The sequence below is a fragment of the Chelon labrosus genome (assembly GCF_963514085.1).
Source record: "Chelon labrosus genome assembly, chromosome: 16".
In the NCBI taxonomy this organism is placed as follows: Eukaryota; Metazoa; Chordata; class Actinopteri; order Mugiliformes; family Mugilidae; genus Chelon; species Chelon labrosus.
In genome coordinates, this window is record NC_140349.1 from 15,364,511 (window position 1) to 15,388,951 (window position 24,441).

Here is a 24,441-nt window from a genome sequence, read left to right on the forward strand (position 1 = left end):
TTATTAAACAAATATACACACAGACAATTTAACCTGAAAGTCTTTTCAGTAGAAAACTGTCTTTAAACAAAAAACAATGATAGTAAAAAAGCAGAGACGACAAAGGAGGAAAAACATTTCCATATTTTATGTTACTTTTCAAAACAAAAGATCATGAATTGATTCAAGGTTTGCATTAAAAGTCCAAGTTAAGCATTCATAAGATATTACACAAGTTGCAGTAAACCCTAGTTAGTGCAGTAAAAAGCAAATAGACAGTGGATATTAGGGTTAGGGTTGCGCTCTAATGCAGCGGTAAGCGTGCTGTTTAACCATTAAGCACCTGATTCTGAATGGCGGGTTAGTAAGTGTTCTTCAGTGAGGCAAGAAAGGATCGTGTCAACAGTGTGGGCTAAAATGAAAACAAAACTGGCACAGTGAACATTGCGTCTTCAGATTTCGGCAGGTTCCTGTTGTCTAAAGGGGATCTCATAGTACCCGTTCCTGCATGTCGAGGTACCGGGATCGCAGGTGTATCCATACTCACAGCAGTGCTTCCCATCTGCACAGCACGTCCCCTGAAATCAGTACAGGTGTCGTGGTTAGAACAAAATGCTAAAAAATTGCTCCACCTAAAGGTAGTTTATGGTCAGAACCCATACAAACATGTTGATCATTTAAAGTTGTGTGCTTCAGACCCTCTTCAAATCAAAAATTGAATACAGGTGAAGAATTCATACCAGTGGGTAAGGACAGCAGTTCCACTCCCCACTGGATCCCTTGCAGCAAGTTGATGTTTGTCGGCAGAAATACTTGGAATCACATCGAATGACTCCAGCATTAGAAAGGCCGCTGCTGGCTTCTGTTAGAGCTGTCAGTGGTTTCTGCAAAATGGAACAACATACAGTAACTGGAAAGATGATATAGACGTCAACTTTTAAATACAAATGGCTAACTTGTCATCCAACATTTTCATACATGAGCAACATTTATTGTCCCAAACTGCCAGATAAGTCAAATAATCGCTCTCCTGTGGGAGACGTCTATCCGTGTAAACGCTGCTTATCGGGCTGCTGCTAACTGTGTCAGTCTGCAGTCGCTGACCAGGGAGTTTACACTTGGCCTGTCTTTTTTTTCGCTGATCAGTTGAACGGCTGCCTGCTGCTGTCACCAAGGTTTACAATAGTGGTGAAAGTGTACCAGCAGTAAAGCTTCCGGCCATAAAACCAAAACTGACCCAAAAAAACAAACAAATATTGTGAGGTCATCGCTACGAGCATGTGATTGTTTGTAGTGCTTTCATTGTTCTAACTAAACATTAACTAATCTGCTTTATCAAAACACCGAGGGTGGATTTCAGTCACATGACAGTGGCATAAGGAAACAAACCCACAACTGTCATAACATTTTTTTATACAGGTTTTCCTATATGTCCTAATTGGGTGTGTCCTGCTGACAAGTGAAGACAACAAGGGAAAAAAAACCTTCCTACCTCCTCCAAGCTGCTTTTGTCCTCTGCAGCCGAAATGACGGAGGCAGGGACTGAAGACAGAGCTCGTCTGGAGGTGAAAGGATACCACAGGTTTTGCCTTATGCAGTGCGTGTAAGTCAGGTCGCAGTCGTAGCCATAGGGACAACAGTGGTAGCCATCCAGGCAGCACCTCCCCTACAAAGCACACATTCTATGTCATCAATCAATATACCACGATTTAGCTCTTAGTTAAATTGATGTGATATCAGCAGTCGGTTAAAAAGGACTGTCATTAGGTGAACTTACAGGATAATAGGGACAGCAGAACCAGACGCCTGTTGGGTGTCTGCAGCAAGTAGTGCGATCAGGACAGTAGTGCAAACTGTCGCAGTGGACAACTGTACTCTTTTGGTCCGAGACGAGGCTGTTGTCGGCCTCCTCAAGGGGAACTGCAGCTAGATCTGGGGTGCTTGGTTCCTGCACAGCCTCCTTCTTCACCATGGGTATGTTCTCCCATGGCTGGTTTTCCCTGTAACACATCTTGGTAACCAGGTTACAGCGAAATCCTGAAGGGCAGCAGTTCTCCTGGTCGGCGCAGCACACGGCCTGGAGAGGACACGAGTAAGAATGTCAGCGTTTAACAACTGCGTATCAAGTTGCTGTCCTGGCGGCAAATCCAGTGAATAAAGCTGAAACAAATGCAACTGGACTGGCCCAAGCAAGTGGCCTATTCAGTTCTGTTATATGACGTTAAGTTTTATTGGGAACATGTTTTGGTGGTGTCCGTCTGAAACTCACATGACTAGGGTTTGCATCGACCAGATACTCACTTATTATTAGAGGAATTTGGAGTTACTGAAGGAAACAAATTCCTCCAATAACAGGTGAATATCTGGTTGTTACAAACCCTCGTCTTGTGAGTTTCAAGTGGGCACCACCCGCGCATGTCCCTGCAATAAAAACCTAAACCCTCCATTGTTCCTTCAGAACACAAGCAGCTACTTGAATATGTTGCAAAACATTTTGTACAAGACAAACCGTACAAGTCCAGCTGCCTTTGTTTCAGCTTTGTTTGGTTTTTGATATAACATGAACTGGAGGACTGAGAAGCCTCACAGATGCACGGATGACAGGTTACACATTGTGTGAATACACTGGACTTACCTTTGGGTACGGACAGCAGCCATACCCTCGTCGAGTCTTACAGCAGGTCGAGGTATCAGAGCAGGGGGTCCCATCAGGGCAAGTGATGGAGCAGAAAGCACGCCCCGTCACAAACACACCGACCAGCAGCCACAGAGTGAGCCTCAGCATCTGGAGGAGATAGTGGCAACACAAACATGCTTTTAGAACAGCGGATCCATTGCAGTTTTTAGGTTAGACTTCCCGACATCAATCTGAAACAGTCACAATTCTGTTCACTTTGTCGCTTAGAGTTTCAGTTTCACTTCACTCTAAGTTTCCTCGCACTCAAAGCAACCTCACTGTGCAGTCGTGATTAATGGAAGTTGTGGCCGTTTGCTAAAGAGCTGCACTGATTGCAGTTAAGATTAGATTTTGAAAAAGCTCTATATCACTTACCTTTCTCCAGTTGAGTGAACACACAGCTTCCTGTCACACGACTCACACATGGCTTTTTATAGAACAGGTTAGACACTCCCACGGAACAAAATCAAGGCGGCATACTTTCTATCACGCCCTTAGGTCCTGTGACTGTTAAGATTGCGAAAAGTGCAACAGTGGCTTGCCTAAACTGTCAACACTTGGCTCTCTAATGGAGGCTTTGGGGGTTTGCATTGACTCAAAGATAAAACAGTTTATGTCATTTTAGTTTATGAGCTCGCATTAACCTTTGATACCTTGCATTGTCTCATTCACAAGACCTGCATGTAGGCTCTTATTCAAAAACACTCCTGCTGGATAGATTTTTTTGAAAACTTCATTCTCAGAGTAGGTGGTAGTTTTCTATGAAATTCACTCACAAATCTTGATACATGAAATCTATTTAAACAGATATGTGAGGTAGGAATGTTTTCCTTCTACTCAGTTTAAGAGTGAATAATGTTTTGTTTTTTTTGTCCCCTAGATTTATTTGGCAGTTTCATCTACTTGTTACTAATAAAGTGTAAAATGCTCATGTCAACCAGATAATGTGTTAGAATGCTGCCCCCATGTAAAAGCATTTCATTTTGTTCATTTACTGTATATGACAGGGACAGTCCAAGCTGATTAACATGAAAAATCACAAATGTTAATGAGCCAAATCCAATTTCTATCTTTTGTAGCCAGTTTCCAAACAGGCAACCTAAAATTTGGATCAAATGATAACATTCAGGTAATCATCCTAAAATACAGCATACTAAGTATTTTTACTGTTCAATACTTCATGTGTATCAGTCTGAGATTACATGAATGGAAAAAGGACACTGTGAGAGAAGGGATTCACAAGAACTGCAAGTTCAAGATGACTGGAGAAACATACACCGGTGGAAATTAAAGTGAGTAACACTGATTATCTCGTTATCATGGCTCCTGTCAGTGATATATTAGGCAGCAGGTGAGCATTTGGTCCTCAAAGGTGATGCGTTGGAGGACAAATGTAAAAGTGGAAGATCTGAGTGACTTTTGGGCGACTGTGTCAAACTGCAGCTCTAATGGAGGGTTCTCGGTCTATAGTGGTCCAAAGCAGTGAACTAGCAACAGCAGCTTGTAGCTCATAAGCACACACTGCGCATTGCAGTTTGTTTTGTTTGTTTGACAGTCAGTCTGGTGTATGAATCACATTCTTTGACATCAGGCGGATTGCTGCGGATCGCTTATAAAAGCCGACTGTGGAAGTTTAATGTTCTGCTGAGAGGCGTTGGGACCTGTCAGTCATGTGGATGTTACTTTGACATGCACTAAGGATTGTTGCAGAACATCATTCTAGATCTTTGGCAGTTGCAACCGGATACCATGTAAAACTGGTTAAGGAGTATTTGAGGAACAAAACACCAAGATGAAAGTGTTGACTTGACCTCAGAATTCCCCAGAGCTGAATCCAGTCAAGCAACTGTGGGATGTACTGTCCGAACAAGTCAGATCTATGGAGGCCTAACCTTGCAACTCATAGGACTTAAAGGATCTGGTGCTAACGTCTTGGAGTCATCCGAGTAGCTTCTTCAGTTCTAGGGGACTAGTGGGAAGTTTGAGGTTTAAATAGGAAACTCCTACTGAAACTTGCTTGTTGTGTAAACAACCAGAAACCGGCGCAATGTTGAGGCTTCGGTCTTCTTCCACATGCACCAGACAGTCCAGGAAGGCCAAACTATCTCCGCTGATGCCCTACTGAGTGAACTTGATGTTGCTGTCCACTGCATTGATGTGCCGTGTGAGAGACTCCACCTCCTGTGTCTTGATTTCAACCCAAGTGTCGTCCACGTACCTGAACCAGTGGGGTGGGGGTGTTTCCTGTGAAGGAGTTCAGGGTTCTGGTCTCTACCTCCTCCATGTAGAGCTTGGATCGGTAACACTGGTGACCCCATCACACAGCCGTGTTTCTGCCTGTAGAATCCTCCATTAAATTGGAAATAGGTGGTGGTCAGGCACAGATTGAGCAACACGCAGAGTTGGTCTGGGGTGAGGTTGGTCCTACCGGCCAAGGTGTCATCCTTTTGTAGTCTTTCCCATACTAACTTTTGTGGCTTCTCTGGCACGTAACATAAAGGAGCTTATGAGCTCTCATTAACCTTTGATACCTTGCATTGTCTCAATAACAAGACCTGCACGCAGGCTCAAAAACACTGTTGCTACACTGACATGGATTTTTATTTTTGATGTGATTTTTTGAAAACTTCATTCTCAGAGGAGGTGGTAGTTTTCTATGAAATTCACTCACAAATCTTGATACATGAAATCTATTTAAACAGATATGTGAGGTATGTTTTCCTTCTACTCAGTTTAAGAGAGAATAATGTTATTTGTTTTTGTTATTATTTGGCAGTTTCATTTACTTGTTACTAATACGTAAAATGCTCATGTCAACCAGATAATGTGTTAGAATGCTGCCCCCATGTAAAAGCATTTCATTTTGTTCATTTACTGTATATGACAGGGACAGTGCAAGCTGATTAACATGAAAAATCACAAATGTTAATGAGCCAAATCCAATTTCTATCTTTTGTAGCCAGTTTCCAGGCAAAATTTGGATCAAATGATAACATTCAGGTAATTATCCAAAAATACAGTGGACAATAAAACAATATGAAGAGCATACTAAGTATTTTTACTGTTCAATACTTCATGTGTATCAGTCTGAGATTACATGAATGGACAGAGGACACTGTGATGACTGGAGAAATATACACCGGTTGAAATGAAAGTGAATAACGCTGATTATCTCGTTATCATGGCGCCTGTCAGTGATATATTAGGCAGCAGGTGAGCATTTGGTCCTCAAAGGTGATGTGTTGGAGGACAAATGTAAAAGTGGAAGATTTGAGCGACTTTTGGGCAACTGTGCCAAACTGCGCCAAACTGCAGCTCTAATGGAGGGTTCTCAGTCTATAGTGGTCCATAGAAGGAAAAGCAGTGAACTGGCGACGGTAGCTTGTAGCTCATAAGCACACACAGCGCATCGCAGCTTGTTTTGACAGTCAGTCTGGTGTATGAATCATTTTGACATCAGGCGGATTGCTGCGGGTCACTTACGCAAGCCGACTGTGGCAGTTTGATGTTCTGCTGAGAGACCACGGGACCTGTCAGTCATGTGGATGTTACTTTGACATGCATCATGTACCTATGGATTGTTGCAGAACATTATTCTAAAACTTTGGCAGTGGCAACCAGATATCATGTAAAACTGGTTAAGGAGTATTTGAGGAACAAAAGTTGAAGGTGTTGACTTGACCAAAGAATTCCCCAGATCTGAATCCAGTCAAGTACCTGTGGGATGTACTGTCCGAACAAGTCAGATCCATGGAGGCCTAACCTTGAAACTCATAGGACTTTAAGGATCTGCCGCTGCCTTTTTCGGTGTCAGATACCACAGCGCACCTTCAGAGGTCTAGAAGAGTCCAAGCCTCAACGGGTCAGGGCTGGGTGCATTACTGTCATCGTCAATTAAAAAACAGATAAGAATGGCTCCACTTTTAAATGCAATGTTGTTTTTTTCAGTTTACTCAGTTTACTGACTTTACTTACCACAAAGTTACCCAATAAACCAGAAATATTTTTAAACACATCCTTATTTTACAGTGTAAAACCCCATCTTACACAATTTATTTCACTTTCTGTAGTCCTTTAAGCAGCAACATGTGGGATGTGCAGCAGTTCAATGGTAGACTGCGCAATTAAAACTGTACTGTGGTTTACATCACATTCGTTTGTTGGTTATCAGTTAGAGGAAATAAGATTTGCAAAGATTTGATTTGTATAAAACACCAAAAACAAGTAATCACAAGTCTCAGACCAAAGGTGTTACTAAGTAACAGCAACAAAGGCTAAAACAATACTTTATTAATGGGTTGTCATAGTTTATACATTTACACTGCCGTGTAACATTTCCTCTAACAAAACAATTATCCCTTGTATTAATGTTGACTGTGTAATTCACATTTCTTATTACAGGTCCAACTTCAATATGAGGCTGGCAGAGACATCAGGCCATCAAGTCTACATGCATGACACAGGCACCAGCATAACAGCCTCGTGTAGCAATGGAAGATGTTGGGTATGAAGCACAGGGAGTGACTCCTTGAGGTCCAGAATACTGAATGTATACTGGTCCTGTATAGTGTATAGTGAGCACCGGGCGCACTAAAATCTGCAACATCGTCGCTGAGTGCAAGAACACTGAAAAAAAATAAAATAAAATAAAATAAACAAAAGATGTACCGGTAGTTGCCACTTAGAGGGACAGGTGCCTTCCTCATTTTCACTTCACACACAGACTCCCAGCATTAAAAGTCTCTAGGTCTCCTTGTTCAAGTGTGATGCCCAAAGCAGGATGGGAGAGGTTTTTGGTAGTCAAAAGGCAAAAACGTTTCTACTGGTGAACTGTACTGGTGATTTGTACTGGTGAACGGAGAGAGCCGTAAAGGTACGGTTGTTAATCGAGCTCTGACTCTGACTGAGATGCTGCCTTCTTCTTCTTTTTTCTGCCGTGTTTCTTGTGCTTCTTTTTCCTCTTCTTCTTGGATCTGTCCTGGAAACGGCAAACATTTTATCTTTAGTGAGCCGCATGTGCTTTCGGTAAAAACCACCTTGTTAAAGCATTCTTATGTTAAATAGTCTTGATATACTGCACCCATGAAAAAATAAATAAATGTTTATGCATCACAGTTTAAAAAAGGAAATGAAGTAAATAGCTCACTGTTAATTTCTCCTTCTCCTCACTACTTCTCTTTTTCTTCTTGGCTTCAGTCTGTGGGAGGGAAAAGTTGAAATGTCACCTTGGAAACAGGGAAGTCTTGAGATACACTAACCCCTAAAAACACCATTTCCCAAAATGTTTAGCGTTTCACAATAATGGACTTTCTACAAGCATCTGCAATGGCAGTTAGACTAACAACTCAATTCTACACCAATCCTGTTGCGTATTATCTGCTTTGCGGGTCAAATGTTTCTCTTCTGAACTGTTAAGTAGAATACATAAAAAGCCAGAGGTTTTGTTGTCATGGATACATATTACTAATAATATTGGATATAGGAAGTCCTCAGCAATGCAAATTCCTATTAAAACACTGATGAGACAGGTATTTACAAAATAATAGGATTTAACAAAAGGATCTTAAACATCTGTGTTACATCCACAGCTGTGTCTGTGCTCTGGTACTGACCAACCAGTGGCGCCTGACCAGGGTTTAAAATGCCTGTCCTTCAACACTCTCCATCTCTCATCCTTCAGACTGGACTCAGCTCTCGTCACACCACAGCATTTGCCTTATCTTATATATGACTTACTTAATCCTCTTCGTTCCCCGTGGAACATAAGGCTGCGACTATTTGCTTCCATTTGGTCCTATCCTGTGCAGCATGCTGTGCTTTGCCCCACAACAGGTTTGCCGTTTTCTTATAAATGAAAGGATGTATAATACTTGTATTCTACAAGTAGTAGAATAGTTTGCAGTAGTTCGCAGGATATTACATTTTGATTACTGCTGTAGCAGCATGGCTGTGCAGTGAGATTTTCAGCAAAAATGGCCTGGGAAGAAAAAACTATTTAGAATCTTTTCATTTGTCATTCCCAGAAAACCAAATGTAAGAAATTAATATAATGAGTGATTTGAACATCATGTTAAGCCGTTAAAGTGAATTTTTAGCAATCCTTAGTGGTACTTCTAGCACCACAGCCTCTTTCTCACCTCGGTTGCACAATTGTGGCTTCTCACATTCACTGAAGTCTCCTTTGCGCAAGTTGAACTTTCAAGAACAGGCAATCTGAAAGGGCCAGCTAGAGGTCACAACCCAATGATTTGGGTTGGACACTGTCACTGATCGGTAAATATTTGAATAGTTTTAGTCGGGGGACCTTGCATGCAGATGAGTGAGTTTACATACTTAGTCATATGAAGTAGAGGAAGAAAGTAAGTATCTCAGGCTGTACTATTTATACATTTAGAATATATCGCAACACTGAAAAACTGAGATTAACCAGCGTACTGTGCATGGGTTCTAAGAGCGAAACTTGCTGGCAATGCAAGTTATGTTTTGACACCCATGGGGGTGCGCAAGCTGCCTCTAGGGGGTGCACAAGATGTAAAATGTAATGGAGCAGAATAAGTTATCTTTTTCTATCCACTGTATATGCGCACCTAGCTTGTGGCCATTCATGTCATATGAAGTTGCTGCAATTTTTCTTTAACGTTGCTGAAAATATTATAACATCTCCCCCGACTCTATCTGCTTTCTGCCTCTGAGCCTGAGCATGTCATCCATCCTCTTTGCTCTTAAAACTGGAAGCTTGTGCGTAACTTTGTTGCATTATATTGAAAATGTTAGCGTTTCAGTTTAATTCAAATGCGAGAGCGCATTGTTGTGATCGTGATTATTTTGTTATATATGTGTTCTGGTAAATTTGAGCATGATTAAACATGCCGCCTTTAATAACCCTAACCCATTCCTGTGTGATTAAGCACATCATTAAGACTTTAGGGAACAGCTGTCGACGGACATGTGCTTCTGTACTAGAACCAAAGAAAACAGCACAAAACTAAAATAAATACTGACTAAGCAAACATGCACTCACTTGCCAGTTGAGTAGGTGCACTATTAAAACTAATGCATTCTAATCTAACAGTCCTGCACTAAATGTTGGCTTTGAGAAGGCCATGGCATTCAGCATTTGTTTAAAATAACAGAACTGTGTTTTCATTTTGGAGGCTGTGGTTCATAACAGCAACACAAACTACATCCTCCAAAATGATCATGCAGTTGAATTAGCTCCTCGTACGCTGCATCAACATGAACAAGGTAAGAAGGGGGATTTAGAGCAGGGCTGTTATATATTCGTGTTCAGTGGAATATCTAATAAACTGGCAATTGTACATACAGCACTGTGAATCCGATTAAATTAATTCCTCACATTCTTGCCATTAAAAACACTAGATTAGCACAAGGCTAAAACATCCAGTGGTTTCTCAAATCTCACAAAAGCTGCAAAAAACCCTGTGATACAGAAGGAAGTGTCACAGTAAAAGACACTGGTTATAATTAACCAGTGTCTTTTACTCTCATGTGTCATTTGTACTCTCGTGATACTCTCGTGATTGCCTTCGTGGCAAAAATGTACATGTGCAAAAAACAGCCATAAAATCCTCATACGTCAGTTTTTTTTTACGATATATATGCTTGTTGTACCACTTCCACAAATTCACTAGATGCAATTAAGCGCCACTGCCCGTTTATTCCTTTTGTTCTCCCTTTAGCTATATGATCCTCACAAATCTTAATTCTGGTCGGAACTTCACTATTTTAACCGTTATTCCCTCCTCTAAATTTACTACCCTTTTTTGTCAAAACGCCCTAAAACAACTTCGGATCTGCTCAAAACTACCAACATTTCAACAGTGTTCAGATTTTTAACCCCTTGAATGCAAGTCTGAAAGTATTAGATGTTTTTTTTTTTTTTTTACAAAAAAAACAAAACAAAACGAAAAAAAACACAAAAATTGAATTACTTTCCATAAAATAAACAGTAGACGGGTGGGACTTTGGTGCTGATTAGAGTCTTGGATATGTCAAAGATTAGCAATAAAATTGATTTGATGGCATTAGTATTTTTATGTAGTGCCAGATAATCCTCTGGACAACTTCGTGGCCAAAAATGCCCCTTAGACTTCCATTCAAACCACATTATTTAATCACACTGCCATAGTAATATGAAACCATGTAATCTGTAATGTTAGCATTTAATTCAGAAGTATTGATAATTCACATTTTTTTTGTAAAGAACATTTAATACTTCATATAATCAAATTGGCATTTAAGGGGTTAAAATACTGAAAACTATTGACATATTGGTAGTTTTGAGAAGGTCTTAAGTCGTTTAAGTGATTAATGAAAAAAAAAATTGATATATTGATGTATGAGAATTTTACGGCCGTTTATTTATTATTTATTTATTGATCCCCTTGGGAGGTTCCCACAGGGAAACTGACATGGGTTAAGATAATGAAGTTCTGACCAAGGTTTAAATTTGTGAGGAACACATAGCTAAAGGGAGAACAAAAGACATAAATGGGAAGTGGTGCTTAATTACGTGCAGTCAATTTGTGGAAGTGGTACGACAAGCATATATCCATTAAATCCAAATGTATGGCTGAAATGCGCGATGAAGAGGTCCAAGACAAAAGTAACACTGTGGCGTTTCAGAATTTCGCAGCCTACTTCCCCTTCAGTAATTATGTAGTAAAGTCACTTACTACCTCTTCCCCCTCTGAGTCAACAGACGATTCTGAAGATGAGTCTTTATGAATCCTCTCAGCCTTCCTTTTTTTTCTTCGGACCTTCTCATCCTGATGGAAACCAGATTTACAGTGAAATTTGATGACAAAGTTTACATCTAGCATCACATGTCTATGAAACTATAACCATATACAATTACTGCCATCAAAAAAAGGACGAATGAGTTAATGAATAACATTAAATTACCTTGTCTTTGTCCCCTTCTTCCTTCATTCTTTTCTTCTTCTTAGGAAGAAAAAAAAAACATTTTTAGAACATGAAGAAGCATATGGAAATACAATAAAACAAGAAGTGCCATTACAAAAATAAAAGCCTTGCTGTCAGCATCCGATTCTTCCTCTGAACTGTCCGATGGTCTCCTGGCTGACGACTTCTTTCTCTTTCGCTTTTTCTTCATGCTCTTCTTTTCATCCTGTGAACACAAACAAAATGCGATAAATAAGTAGAGTGCTGCACGCCTTCAACAGGAGTTACACTTTTTAAAATTCACGAGTTTTAGCCGTTAACTGTAAGCAAATTAGCTCCAGATGTGACAGCTGCTCAGAACACGTAACAGTAAATCAGTGGATTCTGTGTTATCAAGCAGAACAATCATTTGTTTAAAAAAAAAAACGTTCACGCAGTCTGAATTTCAGGAGGACTGTACCACTAAAATGCAACTAACTGGTAAAGATAAAAATAGGCTCCTAAAAACATTGTCCAGACAATCTCAATAACCAAGATCTGGATTTAAAAAAAAACAGTTGTGGTCGAGGGTTAGAGAGACGCAAATAGGGTGTAAAATATTTAAAAGTCAGCTATGACTTACCTCATCTTCAGACTCTGAGGAGGAGCTGCTGGAGGAATCAGAACTCGATGAGGAGGAGGAGGAAGATGAAGAATGCTTGACCAAAACACAATGGAAGCAGGGTTCATTAGACTTAAGGCTATTCACTTGGTTGAAATTGGAACATTACATTCAGAGGGTTCAATGAGAAACCAGCTGGGAGAATGAACAGTGAATGAATGTGTGTGTGTATGTGTTTGAAGCAGTACTGTGGCTCTGCTGCACATCAAAGTACTGGAGGTCTCTCCTCACCCTGTTAAATTTCTTCTTTTCTTTCCTCTTTTTCTAAACACAAATGAAACAGAAGCCAAAGTGAGTAAAGATGCGATTTAGAACAGCAACATTTCATGTCTGATATGGGATTCATAGCTTACCTCTTTTTTCTCTTTCTTTTCATCTTTTTCTTTGTCCATCACTTTTTTGTCTCTTTCTTTATCCTTTTCACTGCCGCCCAGCAACTTCTCTCTGTTTTTTGCTAGTTCTTTCCTCCATTTCTGAAGCAGGTAGTAAAAACGCAGTGTTAAATATCTACTAACTGTTGTAATTATGGAGTGATATTTTCATCCAAATAAAAGCAGATGCTGAAAATACTCACAATTATTCATTTAATTAAAAAAAAAATAAGTTTTACCTCTAGTAACATATAACATTTACTGGAAGAACACATAGCTTTCAGCATTTGTTGTGTTGGCTCTTTTACAACAGTAATATAGACTCTGGTCAACATTAATATTGTCATCTTCACTGGTACAAAGTCCAGTAAAGGATATAACACTCATTTACCTCTATTCAAAAATATTGTAGGGCTTTGAATTTCCTAACAAAATCCTGAAAAGTCAAATTAAATAGTTTAATCATATAAAGCAGCATAAGCCAAATGTGACCCCAAGCTAACTGATAGCGACAGTGTACAATGGTTGCCTTTGGGAAGTTAATCATTTATCAACCAAGATGACATAATGTTGATTAATTAATTTATGTGATCAGACGTAGAACATGCTTGCCTGGCTGGATCACTCTAGAGGTCAATTCATCAGTACATGACGCAAACGTACCTCGTTCATTTTATCCTCAAAGTCAGCTAGTGTTCGAGAGCCCTTCTTCTTCTTCTCTAGTTGCTCTTTCAGCTCTTCCCTGATGAAGAGACAACAAGTCATTTGATCAGCTGCAACATTTGTCGACAGACCTGTGAGGTTGGAGTTGAATATACAATATCTTGGGCTGTAGGACACCTCATTTCAGTAAACTGGGTTCAGCAATGCATTTGTTTAACGCATAAGTATTTTTCAAATAGTTTCCGATGTTACAGAATAGGTTTATGAAAGCTCTTAACAAAGGATTTGAAGTTAACTGCAGAAACTAAACAGTGTTCAGAATGCTTCATTCTTAAAATCAACTCCAGGTCTCTAACAAGGATACCACAGAAGGCTCCATTACATGACGGAAAAACACTTCTTTAGCCGTTTATGAGACTCTCAAAGTTCATCAGTGTGAGTCCATGCCTTTTACTTTTACTTTTTCTCTCTCGCTCTATATATATATACATATACTTTTTTTTATTCAGCTTTACAGAAGGACAGAGGTCTCTCTACAACGTATATTAAATCAAGGTGGGAAAAAGATGCTAACATACGGTTAACCGATGATGACTGGCTAAATATTTGCAGGACAAATACCTCTAGCTCCGATCTATGGAGGGAATTCACCTGGAAAAACATTCTAAGATTCTTTATAGCTCCCAGAATCAAAAGTTTACAGACCAATAACCCAGGTCAAGGACGATGTTGGAGAGGGTGTGGTAACGTGTCAGCTGGCCACTTTCACATATTCTGACGTTATAGCAGCAATTGAGTCAATAATCAATTTGCAGCCTGATCTCAGTTTCAGTGTTATACATTTAGGAAACATACCGACTGAAATAACTAAACAAGACAGATACCTATCACAACTATAATTGGTAAGTAGCAAAAAGGCAATAACCAGGAAATGGCTGAGCAAGGAGTATAAAAATCGCTCTGGATCATGAGCTCCTCTCTCTCTGTATAAATATACATTTATTATGTTTGTTTTTGTTTTTTTTCCCCTGGTGACCTTGTGGACTGCACGGAGGTATTTTGTGTCACTGTGGACTTAAATGGAAAACTGTGGGTGCATAAAAGCCCCTAGACCCGATCCGTCAGCCTGATTTCTGTCAGCCCTTTGTTTTGAACAAAGCCTGCCATTGTGTAAATTACAATCCAAGCCAATTCTGTTACACTCAAGCATATTCTTTATGTATTTTAGCCCATTAGATTATTTCTAGTTCCAAATGTCTGTTGGGAGAACCGACTACAAAGCTGTACGTTTCATAGATAAACCACAAAGTATGCAAACAGCAGCGGATATTGACGACTGGGAGAGAGACATCAGTCTGATGCATGTTTATGTCCACAGAGCAGATCTGTCCTTTACGCACCATGTTGGTCGGGGTCGGCTTAAATAATCCTGTATGGATGGTCCAGCGTTCTGCACTGGCCCTCTGGCTCGTGCAGCAGCAATGGGGTTAATGTAAGCCTGAAACAACAAACAAGAGGGCATATATATATATATTTTTTTTCCAACACGTTTTTAATGGAGGTTACTGAAATACACTTATTATTATCATCATGCACAGAAATTTCACTGTATAATAAATAATATTACAAGCGCATTAAAAATTAGATTTAAAGTAGAGATGTTATATTAGAATACATGAGTTTTAGCTAGTTGTACCATATGAAGTAACTAAAAGAAGTCAACACAACCTCCCAGACAAGCAGCACCGTTGGCCACGTTAACATTTGGAAAGCACGCAGCTCATGAGCAACATCACTGTAGCTAATGTAGCATTAAAGCTAGCCACTATCACTGGCCAAAAACGACATGGTACCGAAGCTAATACTGCATATTGTTACCATTAATTTAGTAGGACCCAGTTAGTGTTTCTGAACTGCATACAGTTTATGTATGTATTGCATGATACAGCTGCAGGAAACACTAAAAAACACTACGCAACATTAGCACGCCAAAAACATAGCAAGCTCAAAATGTTGACAGCTAAAGCTAGCGTTGCCTGCTTCAACCGTTTGTCACTTCAACAGCAGCAGGCAAATATAGCCCAGACTAGAGCATACAAAACAATTAAAAGACAAGCATGTTGTGTTTCCAAATACATGTTTAGCCACTGTACAGGCCCAGCATCTCAATACATAACGGACACACACAGTGGCTAGCCGATGCTAATTGCTGCGCTAAAGCTAGCTATTTGTGTTTATCTCAGTCAGTTTCTCAGGTGTCACGGCGAAATAATTCCCAAATTGTATTCAGGTTATGTAACGAAACTCACCACTCGATTGTCTCTCTTTCCCATATCGAGTCAATGAAGGGTGGAAAACGTCCAAAAGAAAGAACAACCATTAGTGTTACCTTGCTAGCATCGACCTAGCCACTTCAGGCTTGTTGGTGGAAGCTACGCGACTGCTGTGTTGCTTCTTCGCCTGCACTGGCGGCAGCTAGCATACCGGGTGTTGCAACACTGCCACCTACCGTAGACAAGTATCGCTGCAATATCTTGTGGTATAAAATAGAATCATATTGTGGAGAAAATACAGAATGGAAAAAATGCAAGTATTATGACCACATATGTTTTGTGCTGTGCTGCATTCACACACATTCACAAAAGAGTCCAAAACAAAATTCATAAAAAGCTGCTTTTTATTCAGCTGGTGCAACACAATAATAAGACACCAATGCATTCATACAGAAGTATAATGCCGATTTTGAGTGATATGATGGATCAAGCTGTTGTTGCTTTCAAAACAATGAAAGTTCAAGAGTGGACATCAGTTCAGTTGTTATTAAATTGAAATGCATCGCGCGCCTGGTACAAGAAAAGCATACAGTGATTGTATTAACTGTAATGAGACGAAAGCAGCCATTGTTTTAGTTGTAAACGTCTACGCCGCCTAATGTTTTTGTAGCTTTCATTGCATTGTACTATGCACCACTTCCCCAGAATTGAGCTGTTATAAAATAGAAAATTCACACAGTGTTTAGTTAATCCGACAATTACACATGTATTTTCATCGTGTTTGCCATCTAGCAATGAAAAGTTGCAGGCAAAAACAGTTTATACAGGCAGTTATCTTCAGACAGTAATAACTACAGTAACATATATATTTGATAAATAGGAATGACAGTAGACTATGATCAAAGATCGTGAAACAGCTTGAAAGAAAACCTGAAGGAGTTGTAATGTGGTCATTTAGTAGCCCAGAGATGTGCAAACTGTGCCCGAATGGTTCGGACGTCCATAACAAGAACCTGAGAAAGTTAGAGAATGTGTCTGTATGTGTGTGAGTGTGCTAAACAGCACTACCTGTTAAGAAAACATAAACCAGTGTTAAAATGTTACTGTTCTGCAAGAACTACAACATACAAAAATACAACTCTGCATAAATTGCCTTTTTCCTTGTTGGTAAAAAAAAAAAAAAAAAAAAAAAAAACTGATTTGGAATACAACAGCACATTTAAAAAGCAAAACACTTTCCACAAAATATTTGTGCATTATTTCATTATCAAAACTACTGTAGAATTTGTAGTCACTCTCAATTCATTAAGCACCCACTGAACTCACCCAAAGGACAAAATACTCTTGCCTTACGACATTCCACCGACCATCGCTACGCTACGTCTATCCATTTTTACGACATATCTATGTGCTGACAATGCTTGTATCAAAAGTTTTCTATCATTACAGCTTGCGCTTTACAGCTAGCGCAATACACCGTACAGTACCAATGCCTATCCTTTATACATTCCTTTCATTGTCAAACTATTCTTACACAAACTCTATAGACGTTAAAAGAGTTGGTGTAATTGGTGTAAGAATATTGTATGCCCCAGCATCTTTAATAAAAAAAAAAAAAAAAAAAAAAAAAAATCAAGTAACAAGCATATAAGACTTGTCAATAAAATTAAAATTAAATACACAATATTGGTGACACAATACTATGCCAAATGTTTCCATGTTGAATAGTGCTGGTGGGATTTTCTCCACCTATTGCAAGCCTGTGCATTACTGTTTCAGTTGGATGGTAAATCATAATTGGATTTTATAATTATAAAAGCACATGATGGTAGACTAAAATGTATCACAAAAAAAAAGTCTAAAAATAAGTGGCAGGAACATTTCTGAGTTCTTTCATCATTGTCTCAGCACCGTTATCAGCCCGTTATGATGAGTTCCTTGAAGAGTGCAGAAACCATTAGAATCCCGCTACTGGTCTGCAGTTACTCCGGACATCCACGAGGTGGCAGCAATATTGTACGTAAAACTGGAATGATAACGATATGGCAGTGAGTGGCTGGCTGGCTTGTGAGGCCTAATAAGGTTTCAGTGATTACATAGGTACATAAGCGTGCTCGTGTCAGAGGCAGTGGACACGCTAAATGTTGTGTACGTATTTGTGAATGTGCTTCTGTTTGTCACCTCACTGCGCACACCCTTAGTAAGCATTTAAGGCAGGCGAAATCCATGCAGTCCACCTGCGGCTCTTGTCCGGTCCCCCCTCTCAATAGGGCTCCTCCAAGGATAAACACTGGTCATAAGGAGTCCGTCCGCCCACCTCTACCAGTCAATCTGAGATGCAAGTCCATTTGCATTGTTACACAGTCAATTATCAACATTTCACGACCTAAAAGCAGCAATTACAACAGTCCATCAGTTCATGGGAAGAGGTGCATGGTTCAGGGGGAGAGCATCTGTGTCATCTGTCCCGAAGCTCCCTCTCTTTCTGTGTACATCCTTGGAGCTTTGTACATTGGCGAAAAAAGCACTCCCCCTCCTTGGTCTTTGATTCATATTCAACATGAGACCAGAGTTAATTAAGCTTTTTGACACCGATTATCAGAAAAAAAAAAGATGGCATATCTTAAACGATAACCCTCTTAGTTATGACACACTTATATCAACTGATGTAGGCAACGGTTGCCAGTGATGATCAAGATATGATTTTTTTTTTTTTTTTTTTTTTTTAGTTAAATGAACTTTTATCTGGAGGGTCCAGCAGCTGACATAAACTTAATGAGAAGGGCAGCTGATGTCTCCTGGCTAGAATTATAGTCAGCTAATAAAAAGAAAGCCACTATTATAAAAAAAAAAAAAAAAAAAAAATCTCATGACATGTCTACTTGCATTTGCCAAAAACCGTAAGGGATGCAGCAAAACAAGGATCTGGTCTTTTTCACCAACACATGCTAAATGCTATGCAAAGCAGGGTGGTGGCAGCATCATGCTGTGGCGGCACATCTTTGCTGCAGGCTCTTTGGGATTTGTGAGGATCAGTGAGTCAAATCAATGCAGCAAGATGAAGAATAATGTGTTTTTTTTCCAAGCAAGGAAACAAATTGCAGTGTAAATCTTAAAGCTGCACAGGGCAGGACTGACAAGTGAGCATCCAATATGCCAGACTGATTCAGGCCTATACACCCAGAATCAAGACTGTCAGCTGCCCCAAAACATTTTCTTGAGAGAGAGAATTCTTCTATAATCGATTATTTTGCATTTTTACTTTTCCGCGGATTTGTTTTCTCTTTGAACTTGAAATCTTCTCTGTTGATCAGTGTCAGAAATCTTTATTCATGTTCTTTGACTTAACGCTCTAGAAATACTATAACACGAGAAACGCCAAGGAGGGGGTACTGAGAATACTTTCTATGGACACGACTGAAGCTGAATCGGGACCATCAGGCGGTCCTCTCCTCCATAGTGGGCTTGTTGCTGGGGATGGGCTGCGCCGCGTAGACGCTTCTGCTGTGGCTGTCCACGCTTTGAAAGTAGGGGTGACTCAGAGCAGCGAAGGCCGATATTCTTCTGGAGGGGTTGAAGGCGAGGAATTGCTGAAGGGAGAGAGAGGAAAAAGCAGATGAGATAGGACGATGGGACGCTAACAAAGCAAGTGGCACACAATGAAAACACCATGGCCGTGATTAACTTATACTGGTTTGAACAGAGGTTCACACCCACCATTAATAAAGCCCGTCCTTGCTCATCCATGTCTGGAACCAAGTCTTCTATTGGTTTTGGGGGCCGGGGTGTGAAGGCACTCTGTGGTAGGGCCACTTCCTGGGGCCAGTCTTCTGCTGAAGGGACTCCAACAACACTGAGGGAAGATAATGGTCATCAGTGCCTTCATCAACAGCAATGGGCACATTAGAGGTATAACTGTGGCAACGATATACATCCTTAAAAAGGATAATTTACAAAAAAGTAGAGGTGTCCACTTCAGGAAAGATGAAGGAAAAATGGAAAGAATCCACACACTGGATTTGTTTGAAGTTTCCGAAGTTTTATTGCACCGACTTGACTGATTTATATGAAAAGACCGGTGTCCGAATACCACTTTCACTTCAGTCATCCTCCACAAAATCTAAGATATAAGACCTCAAGAGGAAACAGGAAACATAGTTATTAATACTTACTCAAAAATCTTTCCCAGCTGATCAACATCTGAGTTTCCTCGAAATAGCGGTCTGTGAAAGACAAATTAAAAACAGATGAGTTTGAATGACTAACGCTTTCAAAACATGTTCATCAATCAAATATCATATAGCTACAGAAAGCCCTTAAAATGCGTTTTGGTTTCAAGTGTTAAGCTGGGATTCTGTCCCTGCTTCAGATGTGCGTTTTAATGCTCACTTTCCCATGCCACACAGTGCATGAACAGCCCAGATATATAAGCTTTTGGCTCAAGGCAAAGAGGAATGTGTGACTCTGATGTGAACGTTTGAAGTAGCCACACACTCGCAAGCTCCATCTCGTGGAGTCGGGATTGTGGAGGAGTGTTGGTAGTGCCACTGGAGGCTGGCGGGAGGGGGGAGCGGGGTGGGGATGAAAGGAGGGAGGAGAGCAGCAGCAGGGCTGCTGGTGGTTCCTGTGGCTTTGGGCCGTCTTCGGATGCCCGTGGGCGGCCGTGCCTGCCCTGGCACCCGCACAGATTCCAGTAGTCATCATCAGCACTAGCCCGCCGGTCGCCGCATGAGACAGAAGAGGCCTATTTATCCCTTGTGTGTGTGTGTATGCATATATGCTTTTGAGTAGGAAATTGGGAAGGAAATGCATGTGAAAGAAAAGTTGGATTATTCTGAGAGAGAAAGAGTATGGGAACTTCCTGTTTAAGTTATGCTGAAAGGAAATGAGACGTGTTGTAGTCAAAGAGAAATCTTTTGATGGCACAACACTTGGACTAAAATTATATTTCTAAATGTGTCGCTTTCAAAATTGCAGTCTTTGTTTTGTTCAACTTGCTTAAGACGGTTAGCCACCAGCAGATGTCAATGTAATGCAGGATACTATCACATAGGTGTGCTTCTATGGATGGGTGTATGCACTCCATGTCCAGGCCTCAGTATAGCTCAAGTGCACCCCACTCAGCTGAAGCCAACAGAGACTGGCTAGCCACCATGTGCTCCCTGTGTTTTCCCTTTTTGCAGGAAGCTTTGCATAGCTCAACACCCACACTTTCCTACAGACTCAGACACTGGGAAATTAGTCACACAGGGGTGTTACGCACATTTCTACAGTGACAGCAAACTCTCTGTCACATGCTTCAGATCGGAAGTGGAATTAAGATATTGTTTTGTCCCAGTTATTCAGAAATGGTATCCATATCTAATGGATGTCTTGGTGTTTCTTTACACTTGCGCCACCGCTTTAGACATCTGACTTTGAAAGAGGGCCACACCACATGCGCAGGTCTTTCAGGGTAAGCATTGCGCTGAAAGCCATTTAAGATCAGACCAAACCAGTTTCTGACTGTTGCAAAAGAAAAGAAAAAAAAAAAAATCACCTACTGCAAAGTTATCGTGCCAAAACAAGTAGGGCTGATAATTCCAAGAGGTCCATTTTTAAACCTGGAGTGGTTTGTTGGTTTGCTGGAAGGGGATAACTGGATTCACATAGGGCTGGCCACTGGCATGCACACACAGTCAACAGGCGAGTGCACATTTGCAAGTAGTCACAAAAGTATGTACAAATGCACACACACGAAAAGGGATCGTTTCCCACTTTTAGATTTGCACGTGGACATGCATATGCACACACACAAGTGGTGGCAGTGAAAGGACAGAGACAGGGTTGGGACAGGCAGCTGAGTCACGCTTCCTTTAGTGCCAGCACGGCTCTGTCCCACATTCCACTGAGACAACCTCTGGAATGTGTGTGTGTGTGTGTGTGTGTGTGTGTGTGTGTGTGTGTGTGTGTGTGTGTGTGTGTGTGTGTGTGTGTGTGTGTGTGTGTGTGTGTGCGTGTTTGCACGTGAGAACCTCAATCCGTCTGAGTGGAACTTCCAAGAGAAATGTGTGTTTTGAGCGGGGCTTCTTAAGCATGAGTCAATATAAACTGCATGGGCACCCAAAGCGGCGCCAAGCGTGGATGGACGGTACATGTGTGCGCGAGCTTGTTTTAAATGCATGTGCATGCAAGCGTGAGCTGCTGAGGATTTATCAATCGCGTTCCAAACTGTGAGAAAGTCAACACGGATGTGGGGCCTCTCCCGCACCATTAACGCAACACGTCCAACCTTTTCGATAGGAGGAATGTCAACAAGCAACCGCTTTCTTTCTCATTCCCCTCAACCATGACTCACTCCGACACTATTCCAGCCATGCAGATGCAGACTTGCATGATGTTTGCTCAAAATTCCTCTGACAACAACTATTCTGGTTGCAGTACACAGTCATTAAAAATGGCTCCAAATCCAAAAGCACGCTTGGTGATGAAAGCCAAGAGAGCGGTGCTAACGGAAAACCTTTGGGTTTCAGACTGGATTTTTACTTTCGTGAGCTGCGACGTAACTCATGCTTAATCAATCCCAAGTCAGCATCTACATGTTGCTCCTTTCATCTGACCAATAACAACCAGAAGATATTCAAAACAAACCAAAGCGGCGACTCTACGCATTGGATAAAGCATCCAGTCAATCGGTTCATTGAAATGATTGCCAATAAAAATCTCAATTTATTAACTGTGCATCAGACCGAACCTGTTCATACCCATTCTTGGCTATTCCACACATCCGTTTTGAAGAAAATTAGACACTAGGTATTCTGTAAAGCGTTTGAACCAAGACGTCTGGTTTCTTGTTCCTGAGCTGTCAACGATTATAATCTTAAACTCAACACAACTGCAAACTAATAAACAGTGCTCCCTCGTCTTCTGTTGTTCTGCACTTTCCCTAAATCGCTCATTTGCTTTCTTTCGCCGCTTCTCCCAGGTGCCCTTTAATCTCTGACAGGTGGCCTTTTAAAAAGCCATCTTAATCACCTGCAGAGAGGGAGAGAGAAGGAGAGAGACATGGAGTGTACGTTCTGTTCACGGCCTTCAAAGAGCTCTGCCTCGCCTTCCACCTCAAGGCAAAGTTGGACAGGTGCCAGACTGTGAAAACGCACACATATAAAGCTTTTTACAGCTCGTTGTGGCAGGGCGAGAGACGAAGTATCCTAACCCCAGACGACACACTCAGACTGCCCACTGCAATCAGGTTAGGGCCGCCAGCAGATTGGCTGCTTTTAAAGGAGCACTGAAGAAAACAGGGACCTCTGGTACATTTCATACATGTTCATGACGTGTGTGCACGCGTGATGTATGAGGTCCAATCAGCATTTCCACCATGACCTTGCCAGAAGCACGGCAGAAAGTAGCACGCCACTCACCTCAATGAGACCAAATTTAGAGCGAAGCATTTTGGTGAATAAATTAAAACTGGCGGTCATACTCTTGATACAGCCACGTTGTCAAGATTTCGTCTTTCTTTTTAACGTGTGAATGAATTGGACGTGTGCCCTTGTTTGCTTGCCTGAAATTGCCCTTTGAGGGAAGTAGTTTGAACTGAAATGACGCGGGCGAACCTGAATGAAAACAATAGAATATGATATAAATGACAGTTTATAAGCAAAGCCGTTGCAGATATCAAAGCCTTCTCTGGCAAACTTCAGCTCATGCCGTTACATCAAAAGCAGATCCAGCTAATAATTCTTTTCAGAATTCCATTTGATTTAATCATTAAGTCTATAAATTGTCAGAAAAACTAAAATAATAGCTTCAGAAAGCTCACGCCCGACATAGTTTACTATGACAATAAAAGACATCACTGACTTCACTATTAAATCGTCTCTACTCTGAAGATGCAGAAAGAAAATAAAAAGCAGAAACTGATTTACAAGAAAAAGGTTTCGATGAAACCAATTGCAACTCAACTTGAGCTCTGACATTTCATCGACTACTGATTAAACTATGACAGACATACCAAAATGTTGAACGCAAACATGCTGTGTGGTAAATGACAGCTGAAGCCGTTTCTTCACTTAACTGGGTCACATGTGGCAGTAATGGATTATCCTCGGTCTTGCTCTGTAGGAAACTAAGTATATCAAAGCGGATCCTGTCCTGCGTCCAGACACTCAAACGAAGACACTCTAAAACAGATGATGCACTACAAGCTGCACTAATGGTGTCAAATGGTATAATGTGCTTCGACATCAGATGAATGATATTTTCTTTTGCTAACGTTCAGCTGGAAGTCATATTTAGTGAAATTAATTAGCTAGGTTGTTCACAAACTTACGCTGACTTTGGCTGTAAATTGTAGCACAGTCTGGCTAACATTAACGTTAGACTAGTGTGTGGGAAATAAACAACATTAACTAGAAATAGGCTTGGGGGAAAAAAAAATCACAGAATCAATATTTCATCGATTTGTGCTGTCAGATCTCGCAAGGGCAGAGAGAAACAGGCAAGTCGGCGACAAAGTAAATTTTCTTTTGATTTGTGTATTTGAGAAATGTCAATTTATTGTCAGATTGACTTGCAGACATATTTTGTTCAGCAAGTATGCCTTTCTGTGCTCACATGGACTACTCTCAGGGTGCATGCAACCTGTCGCTAGTCTCTTGAACCCATGTGACACGGATACGAGACGTAAGTGTTAAGTGCACCGTTTCATTTCTGAACTTTCTCTGACTTGAAAGTAGAGATCTTGTCTGGCACCATGCAAGATTCTCACATGACACCTCACTAATAAAGCTTGAACCAACAACCCACACCCAAGAACAGACTCAACAACACCGGATGGCCGACATCTTTTGCCTTGATACCAAACATAATTACTATTTTATCTAATTCGTCCAGGGTTTACTGTGCAGA

The 24,441-nt window shown here is 40.8% G+C and overlaps 2 protein-coding genes across 5 annotated transcripts in view; both read right to left on the reverse strand.

Annotated features, from left to right (window-relative positions):
- Positions 1–112: 112 nt before the first annotated feature.
- Positions 113–15,909, reverse strand: fam133b (family with sequence similarity 133 member B). Of its 3 annotated transcripts, XM_084563262.1 has the most exons (14): positions 15,586–15,909; positions 14,677–14,774; positions 13,277–13,355; positions 12,596–12,715; positions 12,474–12,506; positions 12,204–12,278; positions 11,697–11,807; positions 11,582–11,620; positions 11,353–11,445; positions 2,615–2,764; positions 1,757–2,056; positions 1,472–1,645; positions 720–863; positions 113–557 (listed from the first exon to the last, which is right to left on the reverse strand). In XM_084563262.1, exons 1-14 carry the CDS (start codon positions 15,607–15,609, stop codon positions 432–434), a joined length of 1,566 nt encoding a protein of 521 aa, XP_084419388.1. In that variant the 5' UTR covers positions 15,610–15,909; the 3' UTR covers positions 113–431. The 3 variants fall into 3 exon arrangements, with proteins under 3 accessions (XP_084419388.1, XP_084419389.1, XP_084419390.1); XM_084563263.1 differs by lacking the exons at positions 113–557; positions 720–863; positions 1,472–1,645; positions 1,757–2,056; positions 2,615–2,764 and adding exons at positions 6,908–7,634; positions 7,803–7,853 and having other exon boundaries at positions 15,586–15,908; XM_084563264.1 differs by lacking the exons at positions 113–557; positions 720–863; positions 1,472–1,645; positions 1,757–2,056; positions 2,615–2,764 and adding exons at positions 6,908–7,634; positions 7,803–7,853 and having other exon boundaries at positions 11,356–11,445; positions 15,586–15,905.
- Positions 15,910–18,848: 2,939 nt separating this feature from the next.
- cdk6 (cyclin dependent kinase 6) overlaps positions 18,849–24,441 on the reverse strand; it is a 34,173-nt gene continuing 28,580 nt past the window's right edge. For both annotated transcript variants that reach the window (XM_084563265.1, XM_084563266.1), the window contains exons 6-8: positions 19,722–19,772; positions 19,267–19,402; positions 18,849–19,139 (exon numbers count right to left, since the gene is read on the reverse strand). In XM_084563265.1, coding sequence (XP_084419391.1) covers positions 18,987–19,139; positions 19,267–19,402; positions 19,722–19,772 — 340 coding nt within the window. In that variant the 3' untranslated portion in view covers positions 18,849–18,986. The remainder of the gene's footprint in view (positions 19,140–19,266; positions 19,403–19,721; positions 19,773–24,441) is intronic.